The 19,427-nt window shown below is 34.4% G+C and overlaps 1 protein-coding gene across 5 annotated transcripts in view; it reads right to left on the bottom strand.

Annotated features, from left to right (window-relative positions):
- Positions 1 to 18,459, bottom strand: part of LOC135206113 (GPI inositol-deacylase-like) — a 32,034-nt gene extending 13,575 nt beyond the window's left edge. The window contains exons 1-10 of one of the 5 annotated variants that reach the window (XM_064237351.1): positions 18,344 to 18,459; positions 14,033 to 14,261; positions 13,676 to 13,829; positions 9,279 to 9,502; positions 7,122 to 7,259; positions 6,787 to 6,930; positions 6,153 to 6,317; positions 4,334 to 4,590; positions 3,244 to 3,379; positions 1,782 to 2,273 (exon numbers count right to left, since the gene is read on the bottom strand). In XM_064237351.1, coding sequence (XP_064093421.1) covers positions 1,782 to 2,273; positions 3,244 to 3,379; positions 4,334 to 4,590; positions 6,153 to 6,317; positions 6,787 to 6,930; positions 7,122 to 7,259; positions 9,279 to 9,502; positions 13,676 to 13,829; positions 14,033 to 14,167 — 1,845 coding nt within the window. In that variant the 5' untranslated portion in view covers positions 14,168 to 14,261; positions 18,344 to 18,459. The other 4 variants (XM_064237349.1, XM_064237350.1, XM_064237353.1 and 1 more) reach the window with 4 other exon arrangements.
- Positions 18,460 to 19,427: the final 968 nt, after the last annotated feature.

Here is a 19,427-nt window from a genome sequence, read left to right as displayed (position 1 = left end):
ACAAAATTATTGAAATGGGCAAGAACTGTATGCATATCTAAACAATTATCCTCCTAATCACATGAATTCACTGTGATTCCTCGAAATTTTAGGTCATCTTTTGCTACAATGTAAATTACAATCGTACTGATCTGCACCTGGTTTGTCTAGGCATAAGTAAAAGTGGTTAAGTTGTGTAATTTGAATTAATTCATGAAATCTCCTGTTACATATAGCAGACACCAAATAAACAGTTAAAGCTCTTTGCAGTTACATAATTATTTTCTACATAATCAGTGATGACCCTTTCCATTCAATAATAAACAGTATCAATTTGTAAATTAGTGTGCTCATTCCATGAGCATTTATGTTGCTATGCACTAAATAACTTTTTTATCTTTTAAGAATCTTTAATCTGAAATATCAGTTTATTGGTAATAAAGGAGGGAAGTTACAGCCTCACTAAAAATGAGGGATAAAATAATCTTATAAAAAAAATTCAATATATCTTATGCATCAAACTGCAGCGTTCAGCCCAAGAAAACTTATCAAAATTCCACAAATACCTACACAGTACATAATGAACAGCTGAGTAAAATAACCAAAACTTATCTAGTACACAATTATTTGAAAAGTTCTAAAAAGTAATTAAAAATCTGAACTTTATACGAACAATACTTAGCAAGAGTACCATGCATGGCAACATTTCTAACCCAACATTACTCTGCTCAACACTGAAGTATTTCTGTATCTAATTTGAAAAAATAACAAAGGAAGAACAAAGGAAGACAATACCATACTAATACCGTATATGAACAATTACCTAATTGCCATTTTATCTGACACTAAATACCATGAAAAGCAACAGGTGCTTTATTATGATATGCGTAAATGTGCCACCATATGCAACCTTTTTTAATCTGTGCAGTCTTTTGTATTAGTACTTACAATATTTGTAAAATTGAAGAAGAAAACATATTCAATTTTCTGGTATACATTAAAACATTTCCATCATCTGCATAAAATTTTTTCAAGATAAATTTCGCTCATACAATACATCTAGTACAAAGACTATTCTTGAAAAATTATCTCTTGACCACACAGTTTCTTAGTCACTTGTACTGTCAGTATCACCATCAAACCCAGATGCATTACAATTAGTCACATCATTCATCACCACTATCATTCTTACTCAATGATAGAGTCTACAAAGATGTCAAACACAAAGGATATTACAGAATGATTATGACAAAAGGTTTGAAATGAGAGGACAAAATGGTAATGGGAATGGCAAAAAATACTGGGCCATACAAACGGTATGCTACAGAATTCTCTGTATCACTGGAGCTCATCTCTTCCCAGATGTTGACTATTCATCAGATTGAAATGGAAAGCTTAAAACAATCATTACAATGCCTGAAGCGACACTGGACATTTAAGCAAGTGAGTCAAGCATCACTAAAACACAGATGTCAGCCACATCTGGAATTTAGGAAATGTACAAAGTTTTGCATGGCTGTGATAAATTACAACTGTTTCACTAATTACATTTTCGAGGCGGTAAGTACTAGAGTGAAACACCTGATCCATAAAGAGAGTTGGTTTATAAGGGTTGACAGATTACTGAAGGTTAGACTCTAGACCCTATTATGGATGTGTAGAAAAGAAGCAAACAAGCACACACTTACACAGCACAATCACAGCACTAAGTTCAATGGTAAATAAAATTATAGTATTAGTTAACAGAAACTAAAACAAATAAGAACTAGTATATCTATGGGTAAAATGAAGATATCTATTACCTTTAGCTGATTGGCGAGTGCAAGCAGGAGATGTACAGCACAGTATGAGGGAATCTGAGCACCATAAAGCCAAACCAAACGTCTGAAAACTCCAATAAGACTTCCTTGTATGATCACAGAATACGTACACTGGGGATTCAAAAAGAACTGGATACTTGCAGACGAATTATCACCTGGTGGGGGAGGAAGGTCCAGTTCTGCACTAAATGATACCACTTGACCGCTTCTTTGTAGGTATGACTCCTTCTGAGCCCATGGCATATAAATCATGGCTGTAGTGACAGTTTGTCCCTCACACCTTTGACGGGGCCTTAACATGAACCTGAAAGACTGCCAAGGTTCTTGCAACCCCAAGAGACTAACATTATACGATAAAGCCTTTTGGGGAGTTGTATCCACTATCAACGTCTGTGTGAAGGATCGTATAAACACAGGAACTTCAACTGATCGGTGACGACCATTCTCACTGTGCACATCTATGGCTACCTCAACCTTTTTCAGAAAAATAATTAGAAATTTAATTTTCTAATGCAATTAATAAAAGAATTCTCTATTAATGGGAAATATAACATACATATGAATCTACAACAAGCTCTAACTTTGTAATCAACATAAGTAATCAATATATGTATGAGTATGAAATTATCTAATTATAATAACATGAAATAACGAACTATGAACTTTTACAAGATCGTAAGAATACAAAAAGTTACCCATGTTATGGAGACTAAAGGAAAGAAAATGCTAGCAAGTTTCACAGATTCAAAGTTATCACTCTTTTCTTATGCCATTATTGCTGACCCATCGAAATGATTTATATGTACTGAGAAGAAAGGTGACATACAGTATGGTAATAGTTAAAACTTAGGTGAGCTGCATGTCATCAGCCAAAACTTTTAACTTTTTCATTAAATAACTAATCTTGGAGTCTTCACAGAATAAACTATCCCCACAGAGGATGGAGATGACTGAATAACAATTGAGAGCACAATAAAGGGAGCCATGCCCATGGACATGAAAACAAGGTTAATGACAATAAGAAAATATAATCAGGTTACAGAAAGTAGTAACACCAAGATAGTGAGCCAGTCTTTCTTCTCATTATATTTGGTTATGTCCCATGGCTGATAGCTTATGCATTTCTAAAAGGTGTTGACAAAGTTAGTTTCCAATTACACCTGAACTGAATATCTGCTATCTTTTCTGTTTACAATAAATACTTTCTGTTTTCAGTTTGTATAAAAAATATGATCATTAATGTACACTACAAATTATTGTACTATTCTGCTTGCATTACTTGACTTGTCAAAAAACTTGTTTCATTTGCTATAACATATTTAGCAGAAATTAAATAGTATGAAAACAGTTATGAAAATGAAAAGCATTTCTTAGAGCTGAATATCAAAAATATACTACTCTATATTTCCTTTACAATTTAAGAAAACAGCTTACAATTACATACCCTTTCATCTGTTGGACCAATGTACACAGCAATTGCAGTGTAACCATTCTTGCTCAGTGCAGGTAACTCAAGTTGTACCATTTTAACTTTTCCATAAAGTTTTTTGGTTTTTTGGGATAAATTTTCCCCCTTTACACTGGAAGTAAACAAGAAACGTTCATATTTAAACATGATAAGTAAAGGATAAAGTTATGAAAAGGTTAAAATAAAAAATCGATAAATAATGAAATAGATAAGCTAATAGGCAGTCTCGGGCTTGTAGTAAAGCCATTTTTGTATCATAAAATCATAAAATATAAATAAAATCTTTAAAGCTCCTAACAAACAAGCACTGGCCATGGTAACTGAAGACTCATTCCTACTGAAATTCAAACTAATAATAAAAAAAAATTACATCATGATCCTACAGAAAAATGCACAGTAGCAGCTTTATGCAGAGCCCACACCACTCTTACAAAATTGCAAGTGCTGTTGCCAATAACAATACCTATGTAATTAATACCTTCAGCTGCAAACAAAAGCTAAAACTATCTGTGGCAAAGAAACACTTTGGATAGTCAAAAGTACTATATTTGGATGCAAAATTATCAGAATTTCTACTATAACATAATGGTTTAATAAGAAGCATTGATAAGGGAAATCAATGATTTGGAGCAACCATGAAAAACAAGGCAAAGCTTCCAGTGTAAAAAATCTAAGACAATAATTTAACAGATCTAGACACTAATTTCACTCTTAATTTGTAAAAAACAAAAATGGATATTCACTCTGGAAATTACAAAAATAAAAATTCAAAAGTAATACTTACTATGAAATTGCACATATAAAAATTGATACTATTCACTCTCATAATTACAAAAACAAAAATAAATAAAGAGCAGAACAGCAGATTGAGCATTTAATAGTAACCCACAAAATCCCATAAACCTTAATGATTCATAATAAGTGATTGTTGAGGCTTAATGAAGTTGTAAATCTGTAAATCAGTAGAAGCAATTTCACATCCCAAACAGCCAGATATTGAATAAGTGAAATATGTGTGTATTTACAGTTAAACACCTGGCACTGAGACCGAACAATACATACTTACCAAATTCTCTTATCTTGTCTCATCTCAGTTTTGCAAGCCATAATCCAGTCTTTTCTGTTTAGATTGGAAGCAACAACAGTTGCCTTCTGATACAGGCGATGAGTTGGGTTTAATGGTATTACAAGAAAAGTGTTCTTTAAAGTCTTGTTGGCCACATAGGTTTCTTGACGCGTCTCTAAAACTATCCAATCTGCATTCTGGTCAAATGTCACTTCTTCGGAATATGTAGCTCGCTTGAAGCGTTTCCCTGCAATCCTCTGGAAATTCATCAAGAATTACCGATCTTTACTTGTTTTTCACAAACTCAACTGCATTGTCACTTGCTCAATCAAAACAAATCAGAACAACAGAAAAATAGTAGACACTAAATCCCACGTTGTATTCTAAGCACAAAATATCAGCAACCTTTGTTTAAATAAATATACCATACTTACACTGTAGATTCAAAGGTTACTATAATATAAGGTTCCAAACATTTGAAGGTCTGAAATTTTCCAAAACTTTCCTGAACTTGTAAACTTAAAAAAAATTAAAAGGTCCACAATGGGAAGAATATGAACAGTATCTGAACTTCACACTCAGTGAGAAAGGGGCAACAAGTAGTCAAGTTAATACTGGACCATAATCTATGAAATATGCTTGAGGTAAACATGATCTGAAGCACTGTAATACCCAAAATGAAGTTTCTGAAACAGAAAGCAAAGAAAAATGAGCTTGGGTAGAACTTGTTAATAGAGTTACCAAAATGTTACAATTAGTATTATTATTATAAAGGACTAGTTTATCCAGACTTCTGAGCCTAATAAAGGCTCTTCTTGGGCTAGTTTTCAGGAATTAATCCTAAACAAAAATTAGACTAGTATTTAGAAAACAGGTTTTATTTAGGAGCATGATGATCCTGTTAAATAAGAAATCTTTGCCTTCAGCAAGAATGCCTTTTAATGTTGGTTTCAAAAAGTGACATATATTTAAATGATATTCACTAACATTTGCCTATAAAAATCAGCAGGAACTGGATGCAGATATGCCTTCCCTGACTTGCTATGACAGAAGCACCAAGAAATCTGAAGAATGTTCAATCTCTGAATCTCTGGTTGTCACTGAAAGCAAGTTTTGTATTTCGGTCTGTTTCTAATAAGCAGTTTTTCTTAGGATTCCTTGGATGACTGGAAATGAAATGCCAGGTACTGGGCCTACCTTTGATCAAAGGTGGGACAGACTTTTTTTAACAGGCTGGATTCATGGTAACATTTATTACACTTAGGTAATTAATTTTAATTCCATTTCAACATAAAAAGTAAAATAATTTACTTTTCTTAAATACAAGATTCTTATTTTATTTGCAGTTATTAGGTAAGATCAGATTTAAGAAAGAAAAACAAATTATACAACAGGAAATGAGTTGAGCAAACCAAAAGAGCAAAAGAACCAAAAGCATAATAGTTTCTCCTATTTGCATATTCTACTGCTTGAACAACATCTTAAAGTCAACACACATTCCTAGTCTTCTATCTAGTTACTATTTATAAAACACAAAACATTCTAAATTTGTATATTTTCAAAAAATTATCTACTCTCTCACTTTACTTATGCAGTTGAAATCAGATTTATGGTTAAATTAATTATGGGTGCCTGCTAAAGTCTCCCCATCTAGAAGAAGCCCACCCTAGGGAGTGCTTTGCAAAACTTGGGAAATTCTGAAACAAATCCAAATTACTCACCATGTTCTGTTTTGTATGACAAGAGTAAATTCACAATACAAAATGCTCCTGACAAGTAGCACTTGCAAAAGCACAGAAACTTCTACATAGAAACTTACTTTTGCTAAATGAAATTCAAATGTATCGACAATCAACTTCCGGGATGTAGTAATTTGTTTTGTGGATGAATCGACTATGTCAAAAAAGGCGCGAACAATAGCCATCACAAGCTGCTTGCACCACACAATCGCCTGGTGGTCAGCTGTCAACCAGCAATGGGGAACCTGCAAAGGAAGGAAGTCAGCAAAACTAAAAGTAAAAATTAGGGCTTGTTTTCAATAAACATTAGTATAGGTAAGACCATACATAAGCCTGAATTGTACAATTTTTAAAATTAATCATCCACATGCAGTTAACTACTGTATTTAAGAAAAATCTTCTGCACCAACTTCCTTACTACAATTACGATACCCGTGAAATGAAATAGGCGTTTTCTTACATATACACTGAATGAACATACGTATTTTGTTTTCTGTCAGGGATTTTTTGTAACAATAAAGCTTGTGTGTGAGGTAAACCATAATTTTTAAGGCCATAAACACACATCTGAGTGTACAGCACGCAGCAATACTAATAAGACATACTGCAAAGTAATTATACATCTAAAGAGAAAACATGGCAACCAGGTAAAATTCTATTTTACTGTGAAACTATGAAAATATAATGGCCTCACCCATGCAATGCCATACTCACATTTGATGTTGTCGTAGCAATGTCAGCAAATGGTGTATTAATATGTGAAGTGGCAACTTGAATGTCATTTCTCCCACCACCGACTGTTATCAGTATGACATCTTTCAAAGTACAGTTTCGCTCCTTTTCCCAATAATCATTCACCTGGAAAAAATCACAATGTGCTTAATGTATTCAATGTTCCTGAAATAAAAAGGATAAAATTGCAAAGGATATGCTAACAGAGCCTAAAGTTTATAAGATCTCTAATTAGAAATTTAATAAGCCTTAGTATTATTTTGTAAAGCTCCTGTTCATTCAAATAAATCATACTTCAAATCAATGTGTACACTTACTTCCTCATAAAATTCCTTCAAGTGATGATCAACTGTTACCACAGGTCTAGTGTGAGGGGTAGCCTGGGTAATGATGAGTGGTACTGTTGATGCAGTCACATTTTCTGAAGCCAGCAGAGCCCTGGCAACCATTCCTCCCTAAAGAGGAGAGTTCTTAATAAATATATGTACTGTTTTTCTCAGATACAAACCTTTTACCTTTGATTGTCTTTTATTGTCATTCTAGGTGGGGAGATTGTGTTCAGAGTCCTCGTAAGAAACAAGCAACTCAGTATAGTAAGATAGTTAAAAATTTCCACCACAGGGGAAAGCAAAATATCTCTAGCTCCAGCTTAAGGTTTGTTTTTGCTTTATGTTCAGAAGCCTAACATGTTCAACCAATCAATGGGGTTGGTAGACAGGAACAAAGTTAAGTACATGTACTGTTACAGGTTTATATTTATAAAACTGGAATTTTAAAATGCCCCATGATTCCAAAGGAAAAAATAATACTTAATAACTGAAAAACAGCTATTCCAGAGGGAAGCTTGTGACTTCCAAGGTATTCAGTAAAAGATTTATCAAAATGGCAATGTCAAACTAGTATTTGGTACTAAATATGACCATTTGCAGGATCCATGATGTATAATCCACTCAGTTGAGATGACAAATAAAAACTAAGTTCTGGATATGATCTCAAGTCTTGTGCTTTCAATCTTCAGTGGTTTACAAAAGTTCTGTCTCCTCTTTTCTCATGTTTCCCTGACTTGTTACACCAGCTACTCTTTATGAGACCAGTGGAAACCCTCTCAAGAAGTCTATTCACCTCTTCTACTACTGAAAATCTTGCTGTTTTCCACTGTTGCAGAGCAGGACCAGGCTAGTTGAATTGTAATTGTACAGAACAAATGCTGCACTTAATGCCTTAACCATATTTTCAAGCAAAGACTATAATCAAATTATTAATGGATCTACCCTCTACAATAAATGAGGGATACAAGAGAAAAATACATAAAACATAACCAAAAACCATAATATGCAGAGCATACATTGTATACACTGGTTAGTCATGCACACTAGTGACCAAACTATTAGAGTAACATATACGTTGATGGTGATCCTTTATGGATGAATGGCAATCACAAAATATATTATTAAAAATAATATACTAATACATACTGTATAATTCCAAGAACACTGAAACACTTACTTGTACACTAAACTAGACAAGTTTTGCAACAACACAAAAATACTATAGAGCATACAAACATACTATCAAAGAATAAAATTCTCTCAGTTAACACCAGAAAAACAATGAATGAATCATAAAAAATCAAACATTGTCATTTAAAGATAGATGAAAAGTAGGAATCAAGAGGTGCAAAACTGACGCCAGTTAAAGAGCTCAACACACACACACATACAAACAAACACCTGCCAGACAAATGACAAGATAAATGCAAAGAACCAAAAAGCTGTAAAAGATGAGAAAGAGCCTCTTCCTTACTGTAAATGTCTCTTCATCATTTAACAGTAACTTTGCTCATTTATATCAAGTAAAACTGCATTTATCTCTCCACCCAGACAGGCAATAAAGGCCTTTTTTAAGAACAGTAACAGGTTTGTCCTTGATATAAACACACATTCCTAAGATATGAAAGTACAGTAATCTAACGGTGCAGGAGCAAGTTAACAATTCCAGATTTTTCAGTCAAGCTTAATAATAATTTTCTCTTTCATGCCAATGATCTAAATTTATTAACAAAGCTTAGTTTCACTACTACTTAGCAAGAGTTTATTTATAGTAGTACACACACACACACTTTGGTTCCTTTAGTTGTTTATTATTTATTTGCTATTTTCAATTGTAGTTTACTTTACTTCTCATGCCATTGTGATTTTCTTTCTTTTGCAAAGAGCATTCTGTTCTGTGGAAGCTTGTTTAGTAAGTTACGAGCTGTTTTTGGCTTATTCTATATTAATATATACATGTTAAGAATAAGAAATCATACTTAATAGTTTCTCATCAATATCAATGTCCTTTATAATAACAGGTCATCTCTCAGAGCTTATTTAATCGAAACAAAAGTTAGATTCCGGTATTAGATGACAACAACAAAACACACACTACACAAAAACATAAAATTTATTAAAAGAGATTTATGACACTTTACTTACCATAGAGTGACCCACAAGGACAATTGATTTTGGCTTCCTTACTCTATCATCATAAAGCTTTAGGATTTGTCTGATAGCGTAAGTAACAAATTCAGTTTGTCTTTTAAGTGCTGGACCATAAAATGCACCCAATTCCTCATTCAAGTCAACAGTGAAGAAATTAAAAGCAAAGTCTGTCTCATCATCAAGGGCCTTGCGATAAGCCACAGAAGCCAGTGACCGAACTGAAATGATAAGGAATAAATATCTTCTGTTATTAGGATACCATCAGCACTGCACTGTACTTGATGTTTAAGAAGGGGCACAAATTATGCAGCTTCATGCTCTTTAACCTCTGCAATACACACTACCGTTCAGTTGTAAAGGTGCTGTTTCAAATATTCTTAAAAGGTAACTAAAGAGATCTCAATTAAATGTCTCCTAAAAAAAACATGTAAACTTCTCTCTCTTTTGAATATTCATGTATTCCAAACACATGCATACAAAGAGATGAAAGAAATAAAGGAACAACCGAGTTTTCTAAACAAGGTATCTTGTACATCCTATCAGTAAATTATTAGCCAACACAAATGATCAAATTACCAAGGAGAGAGAGAGAGAGAGAGAGAGAGAGAGAGAGAGAGAGAGAGAGAGAGAGAGAGAGAGAGAGAGAGAGAGAGAGAGAGAGAGAGATGGGAGGGGAGGAGCTGAATGCTCCGTTTTATTACAACTAACTTTGAAACAGCATTTGACTTCCATTTGCTTCTCTCCACAGAGCACATTTGAACAACCCTTTTCTATCCTTTCTCATCCCTCTCTCTTTCCTTCTCTACATTTGTTTTCTTTACCTGATAAGTAATTTGATTCATCAGTTAAACTTTCAGGGTTATCCTTGTATCAAAATAATTACCTCTCACAATGACCCTAACAGATTTCTTTTGAAGGTTTAAAAACAACTCTATTGGTAGACCACAATTTCTTCATTTAACTTTCCTGTTTATTCTGACCCAATGTTAGAATAATTTCCATTTATCTTCCTCTACTATAATTACTTAAGTCCTATGTATCTATATCCTAAAAATTACTTTACTACTCTAAAGGAGCTATTAACATACAGTATACAATAAAGTTACAGTAACATATGAGTTCATGCAAGAGAAGACATACCAAACAACTCTATATATAGCATTTACAGTTCTTGTCACAGGCAATCTCCTTTCTGCCTTCAACTTTTCATCTACTATTCCCTTTGATCTACATATCCTAACCCAGCTGTCCAATTTCTTAAATATTACCTTGCTCTCTATTTTCACCTTTCATTCAAATATAAATCCTTTGGGACATCTCATAAGTTTTGAAACAGTTCAATGGTTTGGTTAAATTACCTTTGAATGATAATCATTCCGTAAGATTAACTGAACAAGAATTCTACAGTGTTCTAAGCATAGTTCCTCATCAATTCTTTATTAGTTTTTACTTTAATCTTCAAGTGATAAAAAGACTAAAATATTGGAAATATTTTCTGTGACTTAAAAATAAACTGTTTTTAACTAGTTTTTTTTATTATGTAACATTTTCTAATTCTTCAATCATTCATACTTATAGGTTGCTGTACTAGGCGAATGAGTGAAAAATCTTAATCTTCAAAACTGACATACAGGTACAGCATCTGTATTGCTACTGTGATCCCCTGTTTCATTTAGCTTCCATACACATTTGACTTCAGGTCAGATGTCGATATACTTTTACACTCTTTTAACATATCAATTACCCTAGCACTGGCTAGTGTTACTAATGCACTTCATCAGTTTAACTTTGGCTTATTAATTTTTTGTTATTTATACCTAGATTTGCTCCCCGATCAAAATCACTATCATACTTAGACTGTGAGCTGTGGCCTCTTTCATACGCTACTAGTATTCAACTTAGTTACTTACTAATTAGTAACAATTTCCTTATTTTTAGAAAATTTAGTTTTTTCTTTTGTAAATGGCTGGATAAGGCATGCATAAATAGGCACATTTCACACAGCTACAGACGGAAAGTGTGTGATTATGGGGAACAAAAAATTTTCTACAGGTATGTATAATATACATTACTATTGTAATGTTAATTTTAATTACATAAATGAATCAATGAAAGAGAAAGTTAAAAAATTACAGAAAGCAAAAAGTCAGAAGGATGAATGCTGATGTGTCACTTCTACCAATTTCCACTAGGAAAATCATCATAATTACCAGTGAGCATAATGGACAGTAGTAATGGTGTGTCAGCATTGATTTCAAAATCAAATAGATTAATCAAAATACATATTAAATAGTACACCACTTTCACATTTCATAATTACAAACCTATGATTGCACTGATGTCATACATTAGTGCATTACATAGCTAGTACAATTGAGATCCACCTATAGTAATATTTTTAAACCAAAAATTTGTTCTAACTAAAAGTACCTGGAAGAAGATAAACTGTATAAAGGGATAAATTCATATCCACAAATTATTACTGAACAACTGTGTAACAATGTTAAATGGCTGCTATGTGTTTGGTAAGGGGAAACTAATTTTTCATCTCTTCAAAGGCAACATCTACCTGATTCAAAACTAATGTCACACTTATGTTTGGCCATTAAAATAAGCTGAAATCCAGGGGCTTGTGGATAAAATTATAATTTACATGAGTGAATTATGAACTTATCAGCTATAGCTTGTTTTATCAAGAGGGGACCCACTCACTTACGAGCAAAGGTTAACTGACATCAGTAACCACCATTAAGAATTTATATTCCATAGACAAACAAAATAAACAAAGATCTGACTTAATGTCAGATCTTTGCTGAAAGACCGGACATCTACTTTACAAATAGCCCATAGCACCTGGAATGGCATTCCTTGAAATCTATCCCAAGAAAGTCTTGTAAAACAAAGTCTGGAGTATAGAAAAAATTCTTATCCCTTTGATGTGGAAGATAAATGCTTTGATTGGACATATACCAGTTCCCCTTTCCTGACAAAATAATTCACAGCAAGTATTTACCAACCATCTGAGTCTTTCATTGCAATGTTTGAAGCAAAACATAAACTTACAAAAAACACCAATTACTTGTAAGGGTCACTTCAGCCAATTATTCAGGAAATTCAGTATTTGCTTGAAGAAATAATGACATCAAGAACAACAGCATTTTCTGAGTAAAGTTATTAAAACATTAAAATCACACCAGTTCAAAGGGTTTGCAGCTGAAGATAAGTTTCCTTTGGTATTTTGCAAGGGCAGATCACCATTAGGAATAAAGGAGCAAGAACTAATGGTTAGTATTCTATTTAGTGAGTATTTGAGAAAATTAAAATACTGTATGCATATCTTTTAATCTGATCAACATCAGATTATATGAAATGTGCATCTGGTTGCAAAGCTTCAGCTGAAGGACTGAATGAGCTACCATATATTGCAGGGACCCCAAGGTCATTATTGCACAAAGTGTATAACCTGTTCTGATTAAATCTGTGAATGAAAAATAGCCCATGGTAACTATTGGTTGTCAATTTGTTGTTTGGAAGATAGGTAAAATCGATCATTCAATATCCTAAGTAGCATGCATACTGTAAGTCTCAAAGCTCTATGGGAGCCTTTCAATGATTGTGGAAGCCATCTCTTTCTAACAGAGTTAATAGAAGGAAACTGCTGTTAATTTTGAGATACTGATGGCTATTTATCTGATGGTGTACAGTGTTAAGAAATCTTTATAATAATTTTTTGCTCCACTTAGAAGTTCCTTTTTCTTATTTACTTTTTTGCAGAACAAAAGCTATAACTATAAAGCATACACAAGTTTTATTTGTTAACCATAATGTGAAAACTTCTCCTAAACTATACCTTTCATTGAGATGATGTAACAACATTCTCATATCACTGCCACTGGGACTAACAGAAGGAAACATAAGGGCGCACATTTTACATCTCTGACCATTTTAAAACATTGTGGTAAGGGAGAAACATTGCAATGAAGACATGGCAAAATGTTTTATAAATAGTAAAATTAATGAATAGGATTATTAAAAAACTAATAATAAGTGTTACTTCTTCAGGTAGGACAGATAAATAGCCTGCTCTAACTTTTATAGGAATTATGCCAAGAATACAAAACACTACTAAAGAAATAAGAGATGCAGCCATTTTCTTCATTCTCAAGAGACCAGAAACTCATAATGAGACTTTGTGTCCATGAAAAGGACTCAATAGTTTGGAGTAAGCTAAACAGGCCACCACTGGTAAATCCTGCATTTGTTTCTAATTTGGAATTCCCATTTCATTATGGTAAGCATTAAACAATACAGCTTGCATTTACATCAGAATGCTTCAAGGATCTGAGTAGCTTGTACCTCACAAGTTATACTTTGCCAACTGCCCGACTTACCTTGCCTATAAGATCCTCCATTTCCAGGGATGAAAAGAACAGGAATACCTGCATAATAGCCTTCCCTTAGTATATCAGAGTAATTACCCTCTCCATATGAATACAGATGATAATGGGGAAACAGTTTCTTTATGCGTGCTGGGAAGGATACAGGCTGTAAACAGAGGGAAGACATATAGATACCACTGTACATAAATAAAAACATTTCATTGAGACAAATTGGCAAAAACTGCATGAAAGTTGTGTAGAAATTAAATCATCTGTACTTTTCTTATGTCTCACTGATGGTATGCCAAACTACTTTTCTAAGATGAATATGTAAAGCTAAGCAAACACAGCAACTCACAACCAACTTACAATGAACTGTGGGTACTCAAACATATATGTCATGAGACATTTGTTTGTTTCAATGTTGAAGATGTGGTCATATGCACCAGCCATCAGGAGGGCACAAAGAACTCCAGCAAGTAGAAGTTTGAGTTTTGATGCCATGACTCAAGTGTACTGAATTTTACAACAATATTTAAGGAACCAGATTCCAAATGTGTACCGTATGTTACACACTCCCACACCTTATGGAGAAAGTCTGTAATAAGTATAAAATAGTGTATATTAATTTTTAATACAAGTTAATATTGTAGCAAATATACCTCAAAACCTTAAAACAGTATTAAACAGGTAAAAATTATTTAAAGTGTTTGTCCATATAAATAACAGAGTAGTACCAATATGAGGGTATGAACAAAGGGAGGAGTTGATGATTTATGGGGCTGCTAACTCGAAGCAGTCACTAGTCACTAGACAGGTTGGTAGTGATGTCTGTGTGGGATTTTAAGGGTGATCCTTAAAAGATTTTGCATATGTAGCAATTGAAAGAATTACCAAGCATTCCTCAAAAATCAAAGTCATCAAGATTTAGAATTCCCCAATACAGACATTATGTAGCCCATGCCAACAACACAACCACTTGCATTAGGACAAGGCCACCATTCGTGAAGTTGACAATTTGTTGTAACTATGCCACATAGAAAGTCTAAGCACCATAACTATTAATATCTTTATTGCACTGTAGTGTGTGATTAGGCAGAATGAGTTTTGACTTCTGTAATTAACAGCCAAAAGGATCTCTTTCTTGTTATCCAGAATCCACAGAAACTGAATAAGCACTTTCTTGTCAAGGAAATTAATCAAGGCCTTTGGTAATATTTTCAAAACCTTTAAAAGTAAATGCAACTCTAAAATAACTAATATATACTACATTTATGTATCATTTTAATGACATATGCATAGGCTTAAAATCACAATTAACACAAATCCCTTAAAAAATTAAAGGTCTCAACAATTTTTGCCTACTGAATTCTAAGTGCTCACAAGGACGTAGTAATAATAAATAATGATGACCTTTCTTTTAATAGCATACAAACAAGTCTAAATCAAATTACTGTAGCAAGAGAAAAGCATTTACATACTAAAAGCAGGAAGGGCTTGCTTGTAGTCAAAATGTGTATTACATTCCAACTTTACATTTCTTCAGATAACAAAGAACACAGTTGTCCAAACATGACATTCTAGGTTATTGGACTGCTATTTACAAAGTCATTTTTCTCTGTCCAGCAAATGGAATTAACAGTTCTAAGATTTTTACTATCAAAATAACCTAGGTTAGCTTAAGGTTAGGTTGTAGCTTAAGCCTACATATTCATCTTTGAATATGGGTTTAGATACTGCACATAATAGCAAGTGGAACAAGTTCCCTGTAAAGGGTACCACTTACAGTGTGCCCCAAAATGGATGGTACCAAAGATTCTTTGTAGCATCCCTTTGATGAGGCTGCACTGCTTTCTGTTTTTTTTTTGTTTTCCAGTACCTTCCAATTTCCCCCATCATATATATTCAGTTTAACAATGGCTACCTTGTGCATAAGACATACTGATGGAGACCATGAGAGGTAATTCACTCTTTATCAACCAGAAGTAATCACTTCAACTAATAAAGGCCTCTCCTCATCTCTTTTTCATAAAATCCATTTTGTTAAGAGGTGTCATTTCCTTTGATTGGGATGAGCAGATGTGTGGATACTATGTACCATGCAACCTTAAGGTATTTAATGTAAATGTGAAAAATACTACTACTGAAGTCTGATTCCCGGCAGTTGCCGACTGAAGTATTTACTGCATTTTGTTCATATTTATATTTACAGTCTTATGTTTATGTCTTTGATTTCATCCCCAAGGGGCTGGTAATAAATAAGGTGCCCGTTTTGCAAACTGGTGGTTTCCAGCTTTACCCTTTTATGATCTAAGCTCCAGCCCTCTAGACTGGTTACGTGACATATCCAGGTTAGGGTAGGGAAGGGGGTAAGGATGCATTTCTGTATTTCACTCCTTACAGCACTCCACATCAAGTTAGGCCAGGTAGGACACAACACCCTTGGTTAACATAATTGAAGGTGAGGTTCGGATGCTTCTTATAACTCAAGTTTTAACTTCTTTATCTTTGGTAACATATTTTGTGATTAAGGTAAACAACCGCGGACAGTCCATCGTCATCGCGCTGGCCAGGCCTTATTCACTCGATATTTAATTGGTGAAACAAGAATACAATTACAACTTTAAGCATACCATTCAAAAGATTGAAGTTTCGTCAACATAATGTGATATATGAAAGCCCCATACGAACTAAAATAAGCATGTGAGCTCTTTGTAAAATATGTTTTCAAGGCAGTTTTGAAATCCAATATGGCGGCAATCGTGTGGCTGGCCGGTCTAACCACAGACAATCCACCATCTTTCCCAGCCTTCCCAGCACTCATTGAACAATGTTAGCGTATATGTGTAACGTTTATTAATCTTACTCAAGATTGCAGTTGTAATCAGCACAATACAACAACATTTTGTTGCCTATATTACTGAAAGTATGAAACTTTTTATTCCTGGGGTCATGGTTTGAACTGAATTCATTTTTACCTTGTAATCGGTGGTTTTAACCTCACTGCCATCACAACTGAAACTCCAGTGCTTATTTGATTGTAATTATACACATTTTGGTCTTAATTCACTCCAAATTTACCTTGAACCACGTTGCTGTTCCTGGTTCCTAAGTACTCACTCGGCAAACACAGTTACGAGCAGCAGACGACTACACTGTTTATGGTGTGCAAAGCTTTATTCCCTTAATTGTTTACTTTACTCATTATTTAGTTTAACTTTACTTCAAAAAGTTTATTTAATTCATGTCTTATCCCTTTTTTGCAACCAAACTAACCCCGAAAAATTACAAATATTTTGGATGTATACTTACAAGTAGACGACGCGAGGAAAAATGACTCATCGTTGCCAATCTAGTGGAGCATCACACATACGCCGATGCATTTACAAACTGTTTCCATGAATTCTAGTTGTCATAGTAATGCAGTAATGATAAAATAGCTGTAATATGTGTATATACTACAAATAGATACGCTAATTTCACTTATTTCCCCGGTTTTGTGTAAGTCTTATACCCAGTTTGGAGGGTAAACACATACCAATTGACAACACTGATAAACAATTGAAGAGTGCAAAACGCCGCAAAGAATGCCGTAGTCCCCTTCGATAAGTACGTAGTCCCCTTCAATAAGTATGTAGTCCCCTACCATAAGTGCTGGTTAGAGGTCGGGTGTACGATTGTTGTGATGAAAATGCCCCAGCGTCTATGGGTACAAGTGATGTTAGGATTTAGCACAGGAAATGGGAAGTTTGTTGACACAAGCGACTCCGCAAACATCGAGATGGCGTCAATCTTCTAAAGTGTTTTAATCGTAAGTAAAAATTTCGAAAGCGTTTTGGGGTTGTGGGCCCTGCGTTGGCCACCCTTTTCATTACCCTCTGTTTAAATCATAAAATAATGCCTTAATTCTAACTTTGGAGAAAATACTTACTTCGAAAGGAGAGTAGAGGTCTTGAGCTCCTGCTATCACCAACAACAACTCATGATTGATGACCATCTCCGGTGTCAGAACGTGTTAAAGTACTTTTTCGGAGGGTGGCCAAAACCTCGGTACCTAGTCGGTGAGTTGGCCAGTCCACTCGGTTGTTTACCCTAATAACATGCACGAACCATAGGTAGGTACTAGGCTATAGCTAACCCATTGTTCAAACTCCTCATTTTGTAGTTTAAGAAGTTTGGATCATTCCTGTTGGTGCAATTTGTAAGACACTAGGCTATAAATCCTGGATTTCCCTAAAGAACCCATAAACGGTAGCCTATATATACCTATAGCAGGTTGGTGGGCTCGAGAAACAAAATCAAATTAAACAGTCTTGGCCTGGCCTTGGTCTTAGCCTAGCCTATGACAGTTTGTGTACAATAGTATTTGGTGAGAGATTATTTTCATGTAACATTCTAATTTGCCACTAACATCATCACAGTAATAAGAAAAAAGGGCGGAACCCAGTCCCCATCTAAACTAGGATAAATAGTATCTACCTTTGTGTAAAATACTACAAACGTAAACTAAGCTACTGCTACCTAACTGACATAGCCTGGCCTAAGCCACTCAGACATACGACGCCGGGTAAAAGCAGCCTTGAAAAGACAAAACAACTTTGCAAACAAAACCAACAAGCAAATCAACAGGACGCCACATTATTCAAACCTTATCAGCTTATCAGACTTTTCATGTCACACCTGCCGAGATGAAATTTTTCACCGAACTTGGCAACCACCTTGTTTACAGATGCAGACGAAACTGGTCAACTCAACTTCTTCCAGAAAAGGATTAGGACCTCGAGACTCCTCGTCGAGGGAGACTTCAATAAATAATTGACCGAATATGATCAATTAACAGTGAAAAAGGGGAAAAATGAAATATGTGCCACTTACAGATAGTGTGTCGTTTGAAATGTAAATTTATTTGGAATCTGTGGTTTTTTACAGATGCAGACACACGCGTGTGTGTGTGTGTGAGTTCTCTCAATATAACCAGTTTGCTTCGTTACTCCAGAGAAAAATATAACTAGTTACACCTCGCTCATCCTTTAACTGATGCATCAGTAATGAGACTCCCACCTAACATCCCGCCCAACAATCACTTCATTTACAAATAAATGTCTCATAAATAGTGCGTCGACAACTGACTTGCATGGATTCTTGCACTTACGAGACATCAAGGCCGGTTTTTTTCTGAAACATATTTACGCCATTAAACCTGCGCAATCTTGGTAACCATCTCCTTCCTCCTAAACTTCTGAATTACAGAACCTTTTCACCAGCCTATCATGCTCCATTTTCTCTCCACGTGAACAAACCACCTTATAAAAAAACTTTTTTTTTTCTCTATGGTAGTCTTTTTAGACATACATCTTCTATGTCCCCCCGACTTTGAACTCGTTCTTGTTACACACCAAGGGAAAAGATTATGTTTAACCTCACGATTTTCTCCTGTCATCCACTATCAAAATGCACATGTCACCTCCATTAAACGCTCCTCTTCTCCCAAGAGATCGCGTTACCTTCCTCCCTTCACCAGTTCAGAGATTTGTCTCTTTTTATCATCTTTACCATCTTCCACCCCGTTTACTACTAAATACAGGTATGAACCAAAACTTGCCAAAATTTACCTTTGAGCTTTCTCTCCTCATCAACGTTTACCACTTTTTGTAGCTTGTCTCCACAATTATAATTATATATATATATATATATATATATATATATTATATATATATTATAATCCACACACACACACAGCTTAAAACAGACAAAAAATTAACAA

The sequence above is a fragment of the Macrobrachium nipponense genome, chromosome 29 (assembly GCF_015104395.2).
Source record: "Macrobrachium nipponense isolate FS-2020 chromosome 29, ASM1510439v2, whole genome shotgun sequence".
Taxonomy (NCBI): Eukaryota; Metazoa; Arthropoda; class Malacostraca; order Decapoda; family Palaemonidae; genus Macrobrachium; species Macrobrachium nipponense.
The sequence above is the reverse complement of the archived record's forward strand: the minus strand, read 5'-3'. Positions and strand labels throughout refer to the sequence as shown.